The following is a 22653-nucleotide window of genomic DNA, read 5'->3' on the forward strand; positions in this document are numbered from 1 at the left end:
TTGTGTAAGTCTGAATTTTCTAAGAAAATAGAGATAATATCATTAGAGATTAATGAGTCATATTTGCACATGGCACACGAGTATACTTATGAAAGTATGAGACTGAGCAAAATCTAATCCAATTATGTAAAAAAATTCAAAATTTTCTAACCAAACTTTGAGTTAGAACTAGTTCCTTTTAGGTGATCTTAATCATCCTTAATTCTAACATGTTCATTTTAAAGTGATCGCTACTTAGAGCTTTTGTGAAGATGTCAGCTATTTGTTTGTCAGTAGCACAAAATTCCACAATGATCAAACCCTTCTCATAGTTATCACTCAAAAAGTGATGCCTAACATCTATGTGTTTAGTTCTCTTATAATTAACCGGGTTCTTGGTCATACTAATTGCACTAGTGTTATCACAGAATATAGGAATACAACCTACATCAATTCCCAAATCTATTAATTGTTGTTTGATCCACAAAAATTGAGCACAACATGAGGCAGCAATAACATACTCGACTTCAGCAGTAGATAAGGCTACAGAATTTTGCTTTTTGGTATCCCAAGACACAAGACATGAGCCAAGAAAGTGTGTCATACCTGATGTGCTCTTTCTATCCACAAGAAAATCTGCATAATCAGCATCAGCATATCCCACTAAGTCAAAATTACTACCTTTTGGATACCATAGACAAAGGTCAGTGGTGCCTTTCTAGTATCTCAAGATTCTCTTGATAGTAGTCAAGTGAGACTCTTTTAGATTTTCCTGAAATCGAGCACAAAGGCATACACTAAAAACAATGTCAGGTCTGATGGCAGTGAGATATAACAAAGAGCCAATCATTCCCCTATACAACTTCTGATCAACAGATGAACCAGGTTCATCTATATCCAATTTTGTGGCTGTTGCAATAGGAGTATCGATTTATTTGATATCTTCCATTTTAAACCTTTTAGGAAACTCGTTCGCATACTTCTGCTGATGAATCTTAGTTTTATTTGAGTTTTGTTTCATTTGTAAGCCTAAAAAGAAATTAAGTTCACCCATCATACTCATTTCAAATTCACTCCCCATTAGTTTAGTAAATTCTTTACTTAACTTATTAGTAGTTGCTCCAAAGATTATATCATCAACATATATCTGAACTAGCAAGAGATCTTTACTATTTTCTTTCAAGAATAAAGTATTGTCAATTTTACCTCTCTTGTAGCCATGCTCAAGCAAGAATTTTGATAGTCTTTCATACCATGCTCTTGGAGCCTGCTTTAGCCCATAAAGTGCCTTGTCAAGCTTGTACACATGATCAGGATATTCCTTGCTTTCAAAGCTTGGAGGTTGCTTGACAAACACTTCTTCCTTTAGATATCCATTGAGGAAGGAACTCTTGACATCCATCTAATTGAGAGTGAATTCCATGTAAGCAATAAAGGCTATAAGGAGTCTAATTGCTTCCAATCTTGCAGCTGGAACAAAAGTCTCATCATAGTCCATGCCCTCTTCTTGACTATATCCTTGAACCACCAATATTGCCTTGTTCCTTGTAACTGTTCCATTTTTATCAAGTTTGTTTTTAAAGGCCCATTTAGTGCCAATTACTGATTTGTCCTTGGGTCTTAGTACTAGATGCCAAATTTAACTTCTCTCAAATTGGTTGAGTTCATCCTGCATTGCATTCACCCAGTCTACATCCTACAAAGTCTCCGCAACATTCTTAGGTTGAATAAGAGATAGAAAAGCATCAAAAGCACAAAGATTCTTCAAAGAAGATCTGGTTTTGATTCTAGAAGTTGGATCAGTAATTATGCTCTCAATGGGATGAGAACTTTTATACTTATAAGGTTTCACAACCAGCTGGTTTCCCCTAGATTTTCCTTCGGTGTTTTGTTACTGAGGAACAGGTTCATGGATAGGTTCTCTCAACGTTTGAGGATCAGTTCTTCTTTATTTAGTTCCCCCTATCAGGTTGTCTTGGGTAGAAGGATTTGTTCTATCACCAGTTCCTTCCACTGGTGTAGCTTCAGTCTGGGCTGTGGTTCCATTTGAGTTTCTTACCAGCCCAATTGCTTTATCTTCATGTTCCTGCCTCTTAGAAAGAATGTTAGTTTCATCAAAAACCACATGTACACTTTCTTCTACACACATAGTTCTTTTGTTATAGATCTTATAAGCTTTACTATGTGAAGAATATCCCAATAATATTCCCTCATCACTTCTGGGATCAAACTTACCTAGGTAGCTTTTACCATTATTGTGCACAAAATACTTGCATCTAAATGCCCTAAGAAGGAATATATTTGGCTTTCTCCCTTTAAGTAACTCATAGGGAGTATTCTCAACAAGAGGTCTAGTCATGCACTTATTTATGATGTAACATGCAGTGTTCACAACTTCTGCCCAGGAACTATGGGACAATTTACTAGAAGAAGCATAATCCTAGCCATTTCTTCCAATGTCTTATTCTTTCTTTCAACTACTCCATTCTGTTGTGGAGTCCTAGGAGCAAAAAGATTATGATCTATACATGCTCATCACAAAACTCAGCAAATTTACCATTTTCAAATTCAGTACCATAATCAGACCTAATTGATGCAAATTAGATTACCTAGTTGTTTTTGAGCTTTTCTAACAAAAGAAGTGAACATGTCAAATGCTTCAACTTTAGATGTTAGAAATAGTGTCAAAGCAAACCTAGAGTAATCATCAACAAGCACCATAACATATGTTTTACCACCTCTGCTCAAAGTTCTCATTGGTCCACAAAAATCCATATGAACCAATTCCATCGTTCTGGTGGTACTTACCATTTTCTTGCTTTTGAAAGAGGATCTTACCTACTTCCCCCTTGCACAAGCCTCACAAACTTTATCTTCCTTGAACTTAATATTAGGTAGTCCTATTACCAAGCCTTGGAGACTAGTATGTTGAGTTGACTTAGACTGGCATGTCCAAGTCTTTTGTGCCAAAGGAGGGGATCATTATCCAATGCACTTAAGCAAGTGAGTTCATTATCTGAGAGTGTGGACAAATCCACAACATATATTTATATATATTGTTCACTTTTTTTCCTGCCAAAACTATCTTGTCAGTGATAAGATTAATCACAAAGCATTTTGTAGAGGTGAATGCAACCATGTTACCTCTATCACACAATTGTGATACACTTATTAGATTGTACTTCAGTCAACCAATCAGGTAGGTGTAAGAGTCAGTCTTACCTACCTTGCCAACCCCAATGATCTCATATTTCTTCCCATTTTCGAAGGATACATTACCTCCTGTAAGGTCCTCAAATGAAAGGAACTGGTTCTTGCTTCCTGTCATATGCTTTGAGAAGTCGCTATCCATATACCATATTTGGTTTTTCTCCGTCACTTGGACCTGCAAAAGAAAATCAGGGGTTAGTCTTAGGAACCCAAACTAGCTTGGGTCCCTTTCTATAGGCAATAGGATGAATCAAATTCTTTTTAGCCCAATTTGGCAACCTATTTTTCCCTTGAACAAATTCTTTATTCTTTTGACTTGTCTTTTCTTTTGTAGTGCATTTACTTTTATAGTGACTTATTTTACCACAGTGTGTGCAAAATTTGCTCTCAGGAAGTTTGACATATTTTCTTTTAGGATACCATTTAGGTGCAGGGGTCCCAAAGCCAAGTCCTCTCTTGTTGCTACTATGGTGTTCATGTAGCCATGAAAGTGCATCAGAGGACCCGTTCCATTTACAAGTTCTGTCCAGCTCATGCTTGACCTTGCTTAGATCCTCCTTTAGGAGTCTTATCTGCACATCTCATTTGTACAACTCATCTTTCATTTTTCCTACATTCTCCTATAAAGTGAGCTGTGTGTGATCTCCTAAACTAGCTCTATCCTTTAAAAATTACCCTTTTTTCACTCCGAATCTGTCAAAGAAGATCGATATAGACAAAAGCATACTCAAAAAAGTTAACCAAGCCTAAAAAATCAATTCCATAAGTCAAGTCTAGCCCAAAATCAAAGTCAACCTAAAAGTCAACGACGGGCCCACGTGGTCAAACCTAAAACTAAAGTCAAATATCATTGACCTATAACCTTTTCAATCCAAATCTATGCTTATATCTCCATTTAGAGTCCAGTCAGATTATCAAAATCCAATTTAGGTGATTCTAGATTTAGATCTCAGATTCCGAAAATTCATGTTCAAATGGTGGCTCCTAGGAGAGACTCATAAAATATTTTTAATTAGATCCAAGTTAGAATGGCTTATATGTCATAACCAAAATGGATTGCGACGAGTAAACTCTAATGATGTAGTACATATCCAAGTCACACTCACATGATCCAATTCATTTCATTAATACTAATTTTGAGTAATCGAAGTGAAATAAGCATCAATAATTTTAAATGAACCACAATCGTGAATATCATTTGCAAATCAGTTCATGTACCTATAATCCAAAAAAATACAAGTCTATCCATGGGACCTCTATGACGGTATGAATGAATAATTAAGGTAAGAGGTAAGGCCAGCACTATAAAAAAAGAAATAAAATACAACAATATGGTTTCAACGATCTCAAAGTGAGATCACCAAACATGGGAAGGGTAAACACATGGTTTCAACGATCAAAGTGAGATCACCAAATGTGGGAATGGTGCATGAATCCTCCTTATCAAATGTCAAACCTAACATCATGACACGATGCCTAAGTATGTATAATGACACGACCAGTTATTTTGTGTATTTGAGCCCCATTTCCCTATTTGAAACTTCTCGTATGCTTCTTTTTTTTGTTTTTTTTTTGACTTGGGTGATGGTTGATTTGATTTCGGAAAAGTTTTAGAGTGAATCGGAACACTTATGTCCAGGAATGAAAGTTTAAGTTATATGAGTTGACCAAGGTTCGATCTTTGTGTAAATAGCCTCGGAATGGTGATTTGATAGTTCCAATAGCTTTGTATGGTAATTTTGGACTTGGACATATGTTTGGGTTTGAATTTAGAGGTTCCTAGGTTGATTTGCTCTATTTGGCGAAAGTTGAAAATTTGAAGGTTTGGAAGGTTCATAGATTTGATCGGGAGTTGACTTTGAGGCTATCAGGGTTGGATTATTATTCCGAAAGTTGAAATAGGTTTTTTATATTATTTTGGACTTGTGTGTAAAATTTAGAGTTATTCCGAGTTTGTGAGACGTGGTTCGGCATAAGTTTTGAAAGTTGAAAGTTCGATTAGTTCATTAAGCTTGAAAGAAGGTGTGATTTATGGTTTTGATGTTATTTTGTGTGATTTGAGACCTCAAGTAGGTCTGTGTTATATTTTGGAACTGGTTTGTGAAATTGGACAGGGCCCCGAGGGGCTCGGGTGAGTTTCGGATGGAATCCTAATCATTTTAGAGTTAGTTGGCAGTTCACGTCTAGTGTTGTTGCACCTACAAAGTTTTGATCCGTAGGTGCGAGTCTGCAAAAGCGAATATGAGGACGCAGAAGCGGGATCTTGTATACAGGTGAGACCGAGCCCGTTGGACACCTCGGTACTCGATGGAGTAAACAGAGCAGAGACGTGACCGCAAGGAACCAGAATCAGAGCAAGGAGTCGCTCGGGTCGGGGTCCGGCCTGAAACACCTACCCTCGGACGAATCAGGACCATGTCCCCCCGGTCCGATTCGAATCCCAAAATTTTAGAGAGCATTACCAGATAATCGAGCATGACTAACAAAGGGTTGTGATATCCGTGCCCAGCCGGATGTCACGACGTGAATCACAGCTCGTATCGGCAAAAAATCAATGATAAGAAAAATGGAAGACTTTTACCTTTTATGGAATTGTACTTAGGGTAAAACTCATCTACTATATAAAGGGGAGTCTGACTATTCGTTAAAAATATTATAATACGCACATCAAGGCAAAATACTCTTATTTTCTTGGTTATTCAAAGTTCTTACTTTTGTTCATCAGTTTCTCGTTATTGCGAGCCCGATCGAAGGCATGCATTACATTATAAAGCTGTTATTGAGTCCGGGTTCACTCCCCTAATTGGTTTGACGATTCATTATGTTTTTTATCTATTTAATCTAATGCAATTTATCATTTGTATTGAATTAATTCACAAGGACTTTGAAGTAGAGTCGGGTGCCATTGGTTCAGCAAGGACTTTGAAGTCTCTTTGTTCCTACCGAACCCGAGGTCGAATCTCTATGGACGCATTAACTTGCTGCTAATGCATGCTTTTCATTTTCCTTGTTTCTATTCTTTTTTATTCTTTGTTTTCTCTGTTGATCTCTAAGCCTCGCCTCTTTTTTTCTTCCTTTTATTCGCTATATCTCCCTCTAGGGATGTTCAAACCGAACCAGAAAACCGCACCAAACCGAAAAACCAAATCAAACCGATTAAAAAAATCGACTATGTTTGGTTTGACTTGGTTTGGTATTGAGTAAAAAAACTCGAACCAAACCGTCATATAAATATATAAATTTTATTTATATTTTTAAGACTTTATAGTGAATTTTCTTTAGAAAATGTAGAAATATTTGGGATCCTCTCATGTATTAACCTTGAAAGTGTAAATTAACGAAAACTTATTGTTAGACGACTAAGAAAATAACTATCATGTGTTACTAAAAAAATTCTTCCATTAGCATATTTTAATAGATCATATGTTTGTCAATTTTTTCCATATTTACTAAACATATATTCACTTATCAAAGCCTTATCTATAATTTTAACAAAGTAAGATTGAAATAATATTCATGTAATAACGAAAACGCGAAAAACCCGATAAAATCGAACCAATCCAAACCGATATAGTTGGTTTGGTTCGATTTTAATAAAAACCGAACCAACCCGGTCCATGTACACCCCTATCTCCCTCTCTATTGTTCTTCTTTTTATCTTTTGCTGCTTCTTCCTTTCTTTTAAAAAAGAATCTTTGCATTAACCTTCCTTTTCTTTTCTACCAATATGCATACTTTAGACAATTTCTTTCCATAAGTCATTTGAAATAGTTAATTGATAGTATCTCCTTTTTTGATGACGCGACATTATTATATATATTGGAGTATAATTGAGCAATATCACTCTCTTCTATTGACTTTTTAAAAAATTAAATGGCTTGAGTAGTAGACATTTTTGAGTTAATTCTCATATGTTGAAAATTTGAAGGTTTTGCTTTGCAAAGAATTGTTATACAAACTTGGGAATTAAGATTAAAAAATAAACTCGAGAATATGGAATGTAAATTGATCTAGTTAAACAAACAATTTGTAGTAGTTAATCTATTTTTAAGCAAATTTTATAATTGGAGGTGCTCTTTCAGTAAAAAAAATCTGTGCAATTTTCTTTCATAATATAATTTAAATTTAAGCTTGAAAATAAAGTAACTAGACAAAATCGAACTTATTTGTTTATGCGTGTGAATAAAAGACGTAAAACCTAATCGGAGTAACAAAAACCTTATCGAATCGACTAGCTCTTTCTATTTAGTCTTTGTGGCTAGATGTAAATATACGGTTTACAGAAAAAGTTGCACCCACAACCTCTAAATTCTGGATCTGCCTCTGGACATAGCACCGGTGGTGGGAGCCGGCCAGGTAGTTAGGCAATGCAGTTGCGTCACACCCACGCAATAGCACTAAACAATATGGTCACCCCTTTCCTTCAATGTAATCACACAAGGCATGGCATGATCACAAAGCTTTGACAATGCCTTTTCACCGTGATCGCGCCAGGAAGCCGCGATCGGACAGGTGTCTGCACTAGCTCCAAAAATCTGCAACTGAAAATTCCAAAATATGCCGAAACAACCTCGAGCCCCTTGGGTCCAAACTCAAACCATACCAATAGGTCTCAAATATTATATACCTACAGAAAGTCTCGAAAAAATAAGAGAGAACATTAAAACTCAAAACGAGGCAGGAGCGGATCTACATGCTGATTTTGGGTGCTCAAGCACCCGTTATCTTTGACAAGATTTAATAAATTTATATAGGTAATTATAAAAATATTTAGATAAATATTGATTGAGCACCCATAACTAAACTCTTTTTTCCTCTTCTATCAAAATTTTTATCAGTGAGCACCCACGACTTTAAAATTCTAGATCCGCCACTGAAACGAGGGGTTGAGTTATTACATATATAAAGTCCGATCTCCCTCAACTTTGGATACCAAGTAGTCCATGTTCATGTTTTAATTAGATAAACTCATTTCCCATTTAGACTCATCTCCTAAATGAGTAACCTTAAAACTTTCCTAGATATTACCAATAAATTTCCGTACTCTTTTCATTCAGCTTACAACACAAAATTTTGGAAGGACTTTAAGCAGTTAAAGAAACAAAACCCAAATTTCCTGAAGACAATATAATACTAGACCTAGTAGGTGTGCAAGCAATTTTCAATGGGCAACTTGGTTGTTAATGTGAAGAGACATAAAAAGAACTCCAAATCCTAATAAAAGGGCAAGTCTATTTCCAGTCAATGCACTCCGCAGCAGCCGTGAAGTTCACAACATAGTTTCTGACAACCAATACCTTGACAGTCATCAATTAAAATTCGAGGAATACTGCATGAACCTACTACTAATTTGATGATTCAAATTCCAAGAAGAAGCAACACATTTGTTTCTCTTACTACAAGAATTACAGGTGAATTAGCACCTAAGTTACGCGATAACTACTTTCGTTATACGGAAAACATTGATTTGATTGTACTAATGCTATTCTTTATTTAAAAGATATTAGTACGTCCTTTCGTGTAGGAAGTTGCCTTTACTTTGTTTAACTTTTGATTCAAGTTTCAATTAATGTTGTAGTTTATTGATAATTAGTTATTTTATTCGTATAAATATTTGTATCGAGCTTGCAATGATATGTATCTGATCAGCTGTTGTCGTTTCCCTCTTTACTGACGTGACTAATAATAGTTGAATAACTTCTTGATCATTATATCCAACTCTAAGAAAGACCTAAAACCTCCATCAGTTTTGCTGTCCGCCAAATCCCAATGACCACTAACATTATATCTTTTAATGAAGTATATATAAAACCATAAACAATTACACATGATTATAAATATATTCCCTCCATTCTATTTTATATGACACTAGTTTTTTTTATTAGTGCATTTCGAAAAAACATCATCTTTTTATATGTAAAAACAATTTAACTTTGAACTTTCTATTTTACCCGTAAAAATACACGTAAAATAATATCATGGCACAATTAAGACAAAAAGTTCTGAATGTCCTCTTTCTTTCTTAAAGAGTGTATAATTAAACTACGCCACACAAATTGAAAGCTTATTATTCCCCCAAGTCACCAACTTATGATACATCAAACACCAGGTAACAACCAAAGGAAAAACAACAACAACAACAACAACCCAGTAAAATCCCACTAGTGGGGTCTGGGGAGGGTAGTGTGTACGCAGACCTTACCCCTACCCCGAAGGGGTAGAGGCTGTTTCCGAAAGACCCTCGGCTCAAGAAGACAAAAGGACAAAAGAAGATAATATTGGTAACACCACAGAAATAATATGAAAGAAATATATATAAACATGAAATCAAGAGGAATGATACAAAGCAAAAGCAAAATAGTATCCCTACCAAACTAGTCTCCCAAAGTTATGGCATAAGACAAGACTCAACTACCTCCTAACCTACAACCCTAATACTCGACCTCCACATGTTCCTATCAAGTGCCATGTCCTCGGAAATCTGAAGCATCGCCATATCCTGCCTAATCACCTCCCCCAATACTTCTTAAGCTGCCCTCTACCTCTTCTCGAGCCCTCAACAACCAGCCGTTCGCACCTCCTTACCGGAGCATCAATAGCCTGTGATCCCTCCTCTTTCCCTCCCCTTCTCCTTCCACATTTCTACGAAATCCTTTCCTACCGTTAAGGGGCAATCTTTCCAAAGCACAAAAAAGGAAGAAGACACGAATATAAGTTCCGGCAAAATTCCTCAAAAACCTTATTTTCTACCTCCAAGAAAAGCATTACACAAAACGTTAATATGGATTATCCTAAATTTGTGTTGGAAGCCTCAGAGGCTGAGCTCATGGCTCAATCCTTTGGCCTCCCCTCCACCCTTCAACTTTTGCCAACGTTGATTGAACCAGCCAAGAACCATGCCTGCCCTCCCATCTCAAATTTCCATGTTAGCGCCGTTGGCCTTGGCTCCGATGGTCGCGTCTTTCTAGGCGTTAACCTTGAGTTCCCTGACCTTCCCCTTCACCATACTGTCCATGCCGAGCAGTTTTTACTCCTCAACCTCGCTGTCCATAACTGCTCTCGCCTCGTAGCTTTTGCGGTCTCTGCTGCACCTTGCGGCCACTGTAGACAGTTTCTTCAAGAACTACGCAACTCTTCCACTCTCCAAATCCACATCACGTCTCTGCAGAACAATAATCCTGATATTACATTCAAGCCTTTTGCTGAATTATTTCCCTACCCGTTTGGTCCACTTGATCTTTTGGACGAGGAAACTCCTTTGCTGCTCGAGCACCATCATAATAGTTTATTTCTGTCTATAGTAAGAAAATTGACCTTAGATCTAACTCAACCCCAAAAACTGGTTAATGGGGTGAGGATTGTTTAGGATCAAATAAGCGAGACCATTTCCAAGAAGGGCAATTATCATGGACATGCATATAATGGGTCATCAAGTCATGAATCAGAAAGCGAATCTACAACAGTTAATGGTATTATGAACTCTGGAATATTAAGCAATGGGTTTTGGGTAAAAAATGAAATAGAGAGTACTACCCTTTTGAAACTTGTAGCTCTGGAAGCTGCTAATGATTCACATGCACCATATCGCGGGTGCCCATCTGGGGTGGCACTCATGGATTGAGATGGTAAGTTTTATAAAGGTTCTTATGTGGAATCTACTGCTTATAATCCAAGTTTAGGGCAAGTGCAGGCAGCACTTGTGGGTTTTGTGGCTAAGGGAGGAGGTGAATATGAAAGGATTGTGGCGGCAGCTTTGGTTGAGAAGGAGAGAGCAAAGGTGAGACAGGAAGAAACTGCCAGGCTGCTTTTGAATATGATTTCTCCTAAATGCGATATCAAGGTGTTCCATTGCCATGTTGCAGAAAAATGATGCCAAAAGGCTTCAACTTCATGATAATTACTTAAACTTCTTTGCATGACTATAATCTGCAATCATAGATTGGCATTGATGTCATCAGTCAAGCCTAATGGTGAATAAATGAATGAATGAATGAAGAAACAAAACTGGATCCACCTCTACATCATTTTCCTGCCTCGATCAACAGTGCTTAACATTTCAATATAAACTTGCAAAAATATCTTACTGGTTCTTTGCTTTTAAAAGAAAGCACTTTTTTGTAATTATAGTTATTTGATTTACGTTTCTTTATTTATCTTCCTGATTAAGCAAATTTTATATAGGGTGTACAATATTTAAGAGTAATGTCTTGTACACTTTACAAAAGTGTCTGTTGAATATGCAGTTACTTTGAGTAGATTGCATGTCAAAGGGTACTTTTCTCTGTTTTCTTCTGCTCTCTTTTTAAGCTAATCAAAAAGAGGAAAAAGCTTCTTTGAGTAGATTGGATGTCAAAAGTGTCTGTTGAATATGCAGTTACTTTTCAGGATCACACTCATTGGTAGGGGTGTACATAGGTCGGGTTGCTTCGGATTTTTCAATTACCAAACCAAACCAATGGTATCGGGTTTTTAAATCTATAAACCAAACCAACAAAGTCGGGTTTTTCAATCTCGGTTTTTCACGGATTTTTCAGTTTTTTTTTGGGTTTTCGGGATTTTTTTCGGTAAAGTTTTTATAGCACAAAATATGTAACTTGTGCTCTAAATATTTCTTTAGTCCTATTAAGATACAACTATATATTGTATTTTTCAAGAAAATAACACAATAATATGAGATAAGTCATAACATTATACTAAAATATTCATTATAAAGATAATAAAATTGCATAAAGCAAATATTGTTAATTACTAAGCCATAATAAAAATGAACATAATCTAAATATACTATATATGTCATGCTAAAATAAGTATAGCTAATATGTACTTTTAATCACATAAATAAGCAGTAAAGAAAAAATAAATTAAGTTATGCACTTTCATCATAAACCAGTGTAAACTAAAAAATAGATATCCAACACTATCATCATATTCCTAGTGTTGAATTGAGTTTCTTTTGTTAGCATTAGTATTGATTTGAACTTTGTTTGAGTTACTACATTTATGGGCTATAAAATTTATTTATCATTCAAGAATGTTAAGTCCAAACTTGAAAGAATACGTTAAAAGATGAAATTGTGAAAAAGTTTAAGAAATATTTATAAATTACATTACAATAAATATTTATATGTATAAAATATTTTTAAAAATTATATAAATGTACTATCGGGTTGGTTTAGTTTCTGTTTGACTTTTTTTAGTTAAAACCAAACCAAACCAATTATGGTTGGGTTTTCTTTTCTAATACCAAACCAAGTCAAAACAAACCACAATCGGGTTTTTTTTTATTTGACACGGATTATCGGTTTAGTGCGATTTATCAGTTTTCTTTGTACACCCCTACTCATTGGCAAGGAAAAATATGCCTTAGAGCTTTGATGTGACATTGAAGCGCCCGCAAAGCGAGGCAAGGTTTGTTGAATTCATTCGGAAAACCTATTGAATTGACGCTGAGAATCGGGAATAGTTGCTGCTTCGAGGAGCTCGTACTGGGCATTGTTGAATCCTCTACTGCTGGGTTCTTTGCTGAGATCAATTGTGTTAATCTGCTTGACTAAAGTTGATTCGAGCTTAAAGCATTGCTTCAGTACCTTGCTGTGAGGATTGAATTTTAAGCTTAAAGCATTGCTTCAGCATCTATTAATCCAAGTGTAGTGGTAAAATTGCTGAACTTGAATTGTTTCTAGCTCGGTGAAATCGACTCCACCATTGATGCTGAACTCAACTGGCTTTTAGTTGTTTTGGGTTAACCCGGATAGGTCAGTTATTTATGGGTCTAACGCCACATGAATCAATACATCAGTGACACCTATTTAATTAAAGGACCCACATTTGCCATCTTATAGTTCTGATAGAAAGAGGGGCATTTTTAACCAAAAGATTAAAGTAAAGGTCAATTTTGGCCCAATAGGTAGGAGGAGACAAATTTAAACCATTTCCAATACGTTAGGGGCATTTTCGACACTTTTTCTGTAAAATATAAGTTGTGTCACTAAATTGGATGACAAGGTAAGAACCAGAAACTCATACTGCCAAATGAAATGAGAAGAAGCATATTATTACCAGGCCGTCCAGCCACCAAATTGGTCAAAGTGAACTGCAAAACCAACATGCCAAACAAGTATTCACTCACAGATATTCGCGAGAATCACAGCCATTTGAAGGAGCTGAAGCTCAGGCATTGAACTTTCCGGTTGGAGGAACATCCCCTTTCATTACTCTCCAAGGGCCACCTTAAAACATTGGTTTCATTAGAGGCACTGCTTCCCCAGGATGTTCTTCCCAGTATTTCTCCTGTCAGAATGAAGAGAAAGCTTCTATATTAAGACAAGATTTTAGAAAAAAAAAAACAGACATCACTGAAAAGTAAATCTTTTGATCCTCCATGCATAACCCCAAGCCTCTTATGTTGATCAGAAGAATTTACATCTCTCATAATAGTCTTCACAAGTGGAAATGGGTCATGATCTTGAGCAATGAAAATTCATTCCATGTAGCAGATAAATACCAAAAAAAGAAAAAAAAACGATTAATCTAGTCTTACAAGAAAGGATCAGCAAAAAGAAAGAGAACCAACTTGAATAGCAGAGACATGAAAAAGCGAATAATCCTCCTACTTTGACTGCATTGAGGTTCTAACATAGGAAGACAGACATTCACTCCTTGACTTGTACATTATAATCATAGTGGTAAGAAGAGATAGTATGTTCGCAGTCAAAGTTTGCGTACAGAATAGACAATAACACTGACGAACTTCCTTATATCTTTGACTGCATTGAGGTTCTAACATAGGAAGACAGACATTCACTCCTTGACTTGTACATTATAATCATAGTGGTAAGAAGAGATAGTATGTTCGCAGTCAAAGTTTGCGTACAGAATAGACAATAACACTGACGAACTTCCTTATATGGAGTTAGTAGGATACAGATTCTATTATCTTTTTTTTTTTCTGATCTTAGCTAAAAAAATCCAAATTTTCAGTTGATCTCAGAGTCAAATTTGATCCTGAATTGTGCTGTAGTTTCACTTTTAACGGCAAATTTGAAGCAACACAAATCGATACAGCATGTTAACACCCCCCCCCCCCCCACAAGAAAAAAAAAGAAACAAATGAAAGCACCACTCTCTTCCTATAAATTTCTCTGTACTTTAAATATCCTGACTCTTCTTTTTGTTCCTTGAGAAAGCACATTTTTGACTCATGCTTATGCTACACAATTTACATATTCTTTTTGTTAACTAATGTAGATTATTAGATTTACCATCTTGTTAACTTTCCTAGATTAGAACTAAAACACATATCTTTTTTGATAACCGAGAAGTCCCTGAGGTTCAGCTCGCACAAAGTTCGAAACTCGGCGGACGATGGCCCCGTCCCTCTACCCTTCTCCGCTTAAATATCAAGCTTTTGTTTGCGGCACGTTCGAAATCCCCAGAAGGAACAAATGTTAGAGTTCCCAGACGGTGCTTGAAACTATTTAACACTAGATCAAGTTCTTGAGATTGTCAATGGTGATGGATCCATTACTTGTAGCAGTGAGGTAAACAATGCGTGACACACAACAAGGAAATCACCTCCAAGGGAGCAAAAGTTAACTTCTTGCACTCATCACTAAGTGCCTGTCCTCTGTAAAACAAGGGATTGATGGATGACTGCTTGCCGACCCAACCACCTCCTTCTCAACCAAAGAAGCAAGGTTCCGGGAAGTAAATAAGGGAAGTCTAATATAGCGATCCCTGTACCTATAGTGTAGTTCCCAAACCCATCTTTCAGCAAGCCACTACTTTCAACTTCTGAAGCTACTATTACCCAAATGTGTCGATGTAACGACCCGACCGGTCGTTTTGAGCATTTGTATTTCGCTCGGTTGTTTGAGAGCATGAGTAACTCCGTATGATGTATTATGACTTATGTGAATCGTCGGTTTTGGTTTTCAAGTCATTCGGAATTGATTCAGAAGAATGATTCTCAGCTAGAAGCTTCAAACTAGAAAGGTTTGACCAAGTTTGACTTTTTAGTAATTGACCTCGGATTGGATTTCTGATGGTTCCGTTAGCTCTATTGGGTGATTTTGGACTTAGGAGCGCGTCCGGATCGTGATTTGGAGGTCCGTGGTAGAATTTGGCTTGAAATGGCGAAAGTTGAAATTTTGGAAAGTTTGACCGAGAGTGGACTTTTTGATATCGGGGTCGGATTCCAATTCCGGAAGTTGGAGCAGGTCCGTAATGTCAAATGTGACTTGTGTGCAAAATTTGAGGTCAATCGGACGTGATTTGATAGGTTTCGACATCGGTTGTGGAAGTTGAAATTTCAAAGTTCAATGATTTCGGATTGAAGTGTGATTCGTCGTTTCGATGTTGTTATGTGTGTTTTGAGACCTCGAGTAGGTCCGTGTTATGTTATGGGACTTGTTGGTATGTTGAGACGAGGTCCCAAAGGGCTCGGGCATGTTTCGGATTGATTTCGGATCATTTTCTTCAATGTTGCTATTGCTGGTTCTGGTGTAACCGCACCTGCGATTGGTATGCGCAGATGCGGTGGTCGCAGGAGCGAAAATAGTGTTGGGTGAGGAAGACCGCAGAAGCAGAGATTTGGGCGCATATGCAGATTCGTAGGTACGAAGTGATGGAGCGCAGGAGCGAGGTTTTTCGCAGGTGCGAATGGTGGCTCGCACCTGCGATGTCGCAGAAGCGGGTATGTTGTCCGCAGGTGCGAGGGTCGAGTCCTCAATTGATTCCGCAGAAGCGGAGGTTATGTCGCAGAAGCGGCTAATGTGTCTGCAAATGCGGAATTGCTTGGCAGAATGTTAAATACAAGGGTTCACGATTTTGGCTTCATTTTTACATTTTCAAATGCGGTTTGGGGCGATTTTGGAGCAATTTTCATCACAAGGATTGGGTTTTGAGCCGTTCGGAGGTCACAAGGCGCGTGATGGCATTCTTGGAGCATCGCTTGGCTTGCTCGGTGTCGGAATTGACTTGTAACTCTTCTAAACTTAGTGTTGAGGGTATAAAACCCCAAATTACGTGCTAGTGATTGATGTTGAGGTGACCCACATGCTAGGTGACGGGCGTGTGGGCGTGCACCCTGTGAATTGTGACTTCGTTGTCTTTAGGGCACTGTATAGTGGCCCTACTTTGTTGATATCTGTGTTTTTCACCATGTGATAAAGTAATTGAGTTGTGCATCATGCTAGATATCCTGTTTAGGCTTTATGACAATACTGCTAGGATCCAAAGTGGTCATTTCTTGCTGTCATTTCACTAATTTCATTGGTATTTCGTACTCAGTCATATTCATGCATTCATATCATATCTCAGTCTCAGTTGTTATTTATTGATACATCATATCATTGTTGACGGGCTGGTTTCATGACATTGAGAGCCTGAGAGACTGGAGAGTGTGATGACTGAGTGAGGTCGAGGGCCTGATGGTGAGGATGTTTATGGGATCGGGCTACACGCAGCAACATGTTTTATTGATTTATGCTTGAGTGAGGTCGAGGGCCTGATTGATTTATGCCATGATTGGCTTGTTATAGCGCTTGGGCTGAAGGAGCTCTTCCGGAGTCTGCACACCCCCAGTGAGCACAGGTATCTACTGAGTGCGAGTGCCGAGTGCCAAGTGCCGAGTGATTGGGAGGATTGAGTGATTGTGAGGACTGAGTGGCTGTGAGTACTGAGTGACTAGGAGGACTGAGTGAATTGATACTCTGCGAGGATGCATACGGTTTTATTGCTGAGTCGCATCGCATTTGACATGCACATGACATACAGGCATAGAGATACATTTTCCTCATGTTGTATGGTATCACGTCATTCATGACTTTTTACATACATTGATATGTGGTTATAGAGATGTATTTCACACTTGTTATTTAGAAAGGAAATGAAACATTTTCATTTATTGTGGAAAAGATTTTTCAGGAAAATTACAATTTTCAAAATATCTCATAATTTTTAGATGATTTCGATAAGGGATTTGGGTTTTCATTGATATTCTTGAAAAGCGGAACTATTTTCGAAAAACTGTGAAAAGGCTGAGCACTTTATCTCTGAGCTATTTCTTTATTTATTTGTTTTACACTATTATGAACTGCTATTGGTTATTGGTGTTGGACCCGACCTATGTTCCAGCTCGTCAATGCTTTCAACCTGAGGTTAGGTTTGTTACTTTTTGAGTAGATGGGGACGGTTGTACTCATACTGCACATTGCGTGCAGATCCCGGATGCCGATGTTGCTGCATTCGATGGATGCTGGATTTGAAGGCGTACCTACGTTCCTGCTGTAGCTGCCTCTTGTTCACGGTAGCCTTAGATTATAAAATTCTGTTTATGTACTTTTCAAACAGAAGATGTATTTTCTTCGTATCAACTTTGTAAACTTTATTCTTAGAAGCACATGATTTGTACTACCAGTCCTTAGGAAATGTAATAGATCCAGATAATTTATTTTGTTTAATTGACTTATTAGCATTATTGAAATTTGATAGTTACTAGTTGGCTTACCTAGCGGGTTGGGTTAGGTGCCATCACGACTAGTGGATTTTGGGTCGTGACAGTCAAAAAGAAAGGGCAAGTGTTTAACAGATCATTATAACAGATACGAGTAAAACATCTAAGCATCAGTAATGAAATCGATACAGTATTAACCCAATGACCTGATGCCACCATACCTTATAGAGTTGCTCAGTGACGACTGCCCCGATAACTCCAGTATAAAATGCACAGACGTAGATTGTGACCAGAGGAGTAAATGATCTTCGTCTCCTGTATGGTTCAACCATGTCCCAAAGAATTGTCTTTTCCCATTTTGAGTATACAGAATCTGCATATTTCCTCCCCAAATACGTTACCATGTTCACAAGATTTTTACTTTACCAGCTCAACTGCACTAATGGAATAAGAGGTTAACTTGTATACAGATATGACTGTTGTCATGCATAAAACAGTAAGATAGTTCACAAATCACAAGGTATACTTTCTTTTTAAAGAATTCCAGAGTTTGACAACCATAATAACTGGTTACTATGAAAAGATGTATTGACAAGGGTTAGTAAAAGTAATATAAGGAACCTATACTACTGGAGGAACATTTGCAAGAGAAAAGAAGGAGAGTAGCATTTTAGCAACATAGGGAGATCTGTCAAGGAGGACAAATGCTAACAATACAAGACCTTTTCTGCTGCTGTTGCCTATCTCCACATTATCACCAGCCACTCAAGAGGTAAACATATTTTCCTTAATTGTAGTCAATCAGTTTACGTTAAATCCAAGTGATATCCATCTTTTATGCTATGTTAATATCTCCACTAAACTTATTGAATATGATTGCTGCTCAATAACAGTGAGACCATCTTTTGGTCATAGGAAACGTTTTTATCATTAGCTAATAAACATTCATTTGTTTGTCTCTGTATTTGAACTAAATAGATTTTGTCTTACTACCAGCAGAACAATAGACACATAAGAATATTAAAAATGGAGATCAATTCAATCAGCACACTAAGCTCCAGTAACAGTGAAAGAACCAACCAACACGAAAACTAAAATCTGCAAAAGAAAACTTGGAAGACATTCTAATCATACAAAATTATTATTATACACTAAGTAATAATTATTCAACATATCAAAACCCCAAGGGCGGAGGGATTTATACGGATTTTAGGGATACTCCAATATTAACTAGTTTCAAACGCTGAGATCAAAGAGGGTTAGAAATTGAAAACGGTTGTTTCAACATTAAGAAGGAATTGACAAATGACCGTATTCTCTGACTATTTTCTCTATATAAGAGAAGTGTTCAGATAATTGATTATTAGTACGTAATAACAAAAGGCTGATTTGTAATACTCATTATTTCAGAGCGAATGCCAGCGGAAGCAAATAAGAACGAGTTTCAACTTCTAAACTCAAATTATTCTCTTTTTTCCCCTTTTCTAAAGGAAAAATTTTCAGATAACTGATGACTAACACCAAATGAAGATAAATAATAACCCATAATTTCAGAGCCAATATCGCATTTGAAGCAAATAAGAAAGCATATCAACCTGTAAATGTGACTAACAACTGTTATAACTAAAATCTTTTATGAACCTAATTCGCAATCATGTTATCTAACTATAGAATCATTTGAAGAAGGAGGTAGGGTTTCTGACAGAGAGTAGAGAATGGAGGAACTTACAAGCTCGATTTTGTTAGACAGAGATATCTCGAGGGGTTCACAGCAGTCAGCAGCACCATAGTGTTTAACCCAAAATTGATTTTAAAAATAGCCATTAGCAATTAGAATTATCCAAAGTTTGCGTAATAAAATTGTTTATGTTATAAAACAATAAAGAAGAATATATTGCAAAGAAAGAGTGAGAATTGTTATTGATTTGGGATCAATTAAAATACAATAGAATTCCTCTAGGGAAAAAGTGACTTAGAGCCCGTTTGGCTTAGCTGATTTAGAGTAGGTGATAAGCATTACATGTTGAAAAGCACTTTTAAGTGCTGAAACTCATTTAAAAAATAAACAGTTACGTGTTTGAGTGCTGAAATTAATAATAAGCAGCTGAAGAACTGGGTATACGAAGAGTTTTGTTTTAAAAAGAAGTATTGTAGGGATAAAATAGTAAATATTTTGGTCAAACCTAAAGTGCTTATAAGCTGAAATTTGATAAGTTGGGGAGACCAACTTATGACTTTTGGCTTATTTTTGACTTATAAGCACTTTTAATTTACCAAACGCGTAGATAAGTCAAAAAGTGCTTATAAGCCAGTTTGATCAGCTTATAAGCTTAGCCAAACACCCTCTTAGTCACCAAGTAACAAACCCTAGAATCTCTCTAGAATATAGACATTCACTTTAAATACAATTCTATTTATAACACTCCCCCTTGAATGTCTACAGATATTGTGTCTCGTTAAACCTTAACTAAATAAAACCCAGTGGGAAAAAAATTCTAGAGAAGGAAAAAGAGTACACATATCTAACAATACGCCTTTTGGTTGCCTCGTTAAAAACCTTGCAAGGAAAACCAGTGGGACAAAACCTTGTAAGGAAAAAAGAGTACAACGCATATTAACTCCCCCTGATAAGAGCATCAATTCACATTCTTGAGCCTTCACATTCTAATCATGTGCATCATCTTTAAAAGATCGTTGGTAGAGATTTGATAAACAAATCAGCCATATTAACTTGAATGAATATATTTCACCTTGAAATCATCATTCTTGATAGATATATAATGTCTTCATATAATGTTGTTGAATGGCTGTTCAATATCTCCATAAAGGTATTCTCGCTATCACATTATCATGCTTATAGTTATAGCAAGATACATATGTGCACAAATTGCACTGAAGATGTGGTACTTCAAGATCAAGAATTGTATATGCTTCAAGCTATTTAAATCTTTCAGGGATTATCATATATGTATAGTCAAATAAGCCATACAAATAGCCTTTAGATTTGCATCAAGTTTTCATGTCATGCCAGACATATAAGATACGTGAAAGTGATTGCACACACCATTGACTTTATACTTTCGAGTATTGAACTACATGTCCAAAACTACATTTTTTTCATATGAAACCAAACTCTACTTGAATTGTTTCTCCAGACTTAAGATCCTCATATATATTTAGCGCTATTATAGATGTCGTCGACAAACACTTTATATCGGTTTCAACCTCCTTATTTTTTATAAAGACATAACATAGAGATCTCTTCATTCAAATATTCAGGTACCTGAATCTCTCATGACATTTTATGAAGTGTTATATCATGTGATCTTCTAGATCACTTGCCTCCTTTATTATGATCATTTTGATCATTTGCTCATCTTCTATATCAAAAAGTTTATTTGAAACCGATTTGTCTATATGCTTTAAGCGTACCATAGACTTAGTCCTTCTAGGACTTAACAAGAGCATTTGCAATGAGAATATAGTTACTTTTTTGGGGCCAGCAAATGCGTCTGGCCTGCTTTGCAATATATTGCAAATGAATTATCCTTTTATGAACTCAAGTTCATGTTATTTTATTCGAGGATCTAGATGTAGACATATTAATTCATTCCACGTAACTCTTTGTCAACTGTTTATCATGTCTCCCCCTCATGTTAGAAAAACTAACTTGTTTCCTCAACTTTGAGAACTCATCTTTGTGCGTTATGGTATTAATAAAAATATACACCGCACATCAATAATAATAAGATGAAATTATTAGGTTCCTGGCCCTGAACCACTTATGAGGGGAGAAAATAATATACTTTCATATATAATGTATATCAAATTGATATATATAACTTTGTTCTCATAAGAAATAGTTTAGCAATTAAGTGGAGGCACTCAATAAATCATTTTGCTAAATCAACTGTGATGTAAACCAACTTATCAAGATGAATTGTCTTGAATAGAAAATCTAAAAATTATGCTCTAAATTTAATTATTGAGCAAGTTACCTCGCAAACATCACGTAACTATCTCATAGATGCATCTTATATGGTATACATGGAAGATGAATGAGCCTATATTCACCTTTGATAGTTCCAGCATTCACGGGATTCAATCCCAATTTTAGTTGGTCTATTAATTAATGAGAACAACATAAGTGACGTACGTACAGAATTTTCTAGTTCTTTAATATTTACCCATATGAATTCTCTTTTATTTTTGCACATCATACTTAAATCAAGATTGCTCAATAGGCCATGCTTGATAAAATTGTCTGTATTAGTAAACTTCAGGTTTACATTACGATATGCGCAATTATCAATAAACTCCAAGTTTATTATGATATGGGCTTTTATATCAATAAATTTTTACTTTATTGTGGCATTCTTTTATTTATGTAGTACAAATTGGAGAATAAAGCGGGTAGCTTTTCACATACATATTGTCCCGCTACAGGTTGTAGTAATAGAAGATATTAAATCTTTTCTTTATTTATAGTCTCAATATAACCAACCGCTTTCGTGAATACTTTAGAAACTAAATAAGTTTCTTTGAGACTTACTACAACATAATGCCTTATTTGCAATCAATTTTGTCCCTCCAAAAATAGTAATAATTGGCTCTTTTAGAGCTTTCAATTAATTTTGTACTACCACATATTCATCAACATCCATATGGTGAATATTTCTTTTAAAGAAAAAATTATACCATTATGGTTATAGTCAAAATTATATGCAAGATCTGTTTTTTGCATTACCGTTGTCTTTTAATAATCACATCGCCAAAAATATTTTGCGTATAATAGGTATGTGACCAATGACCATTTATGCCATAATAATGACATTATTTTTTTATTTCTCCTCAAACCTCATTCTAGAGGTGAATGTGGTATATTCACTACCACTAGCACGTTCATATTCCTCCAAGAATGAATATGTATTCATAAATCACATGTTGTCATATTCACATCATGAATGAACCATAATCATCTATATGTGCTTTACAAAATTTCATGTCAA

General features: G+C 36.2%; 1 protein-coding gene and 1 long non-coding RNA gene across 2 annotated transcripts; one reads left to right on the top strand and one right to left on the bottom strand.

Moving 5' to 3' along the window:
- Positions 1-7408: 7408 nt before the first annotated feature.
- LOC142166345 (uncharacterized) lies at positions 7409-19523 on the bottom strand. The gene is made up of 4 exons (XR_012696699.1): positions 19374-19523; positions 17866-18078; positions 13249-13479; positions 7409-7816 (listed from the first exon to the last, which is right to left on the bottom strand). It is a non-coding gene; the product is annotated as an uncharacterized LOC142166345 (long non-coding RNA).
- Positions 9798-11860, top strand: LOC107823643 (cytidine deaminase 1-like). Its single transcript, XM_016650330.2, has one exon. The coding sequence runs from the start codon at positions 9971-9973 to the stop codon at positions 10553-10555; it is 585 nt and encodes a 194-aa protein (XP_016505816.2). The 5' UTR covers positions 9798-9970; the 3' UTR covers positions 10556-11860.
- Positions 19524-22653: the final 3130 nt, after the last annotated feature.

The sequence above is a fragment of the Nicotiana tabacum genome, chromosome 11 (genome assembly GCF_000715075.1).
Source record: "Nicotiana tabacum cultivar K326 chromosome 11, ASM71507v2, whole genome shotgun sequence".
NCBI lineage: Eukaryota > Viridiplantae > Streptophyta > Magnoliopsida > Solanales > Solanaceae > Nicotiana > Nicotiana tabacum.

Excerpts from the sequence above, each read along its gene's own strand:
- LOC107823643 (XM_016650330.2), top strand. The coding sequence starts at position 9,971 with ATGGATTATCCTAAATTTGTGTTGGAAGCCTCAGAGGCTGAGCTCATG.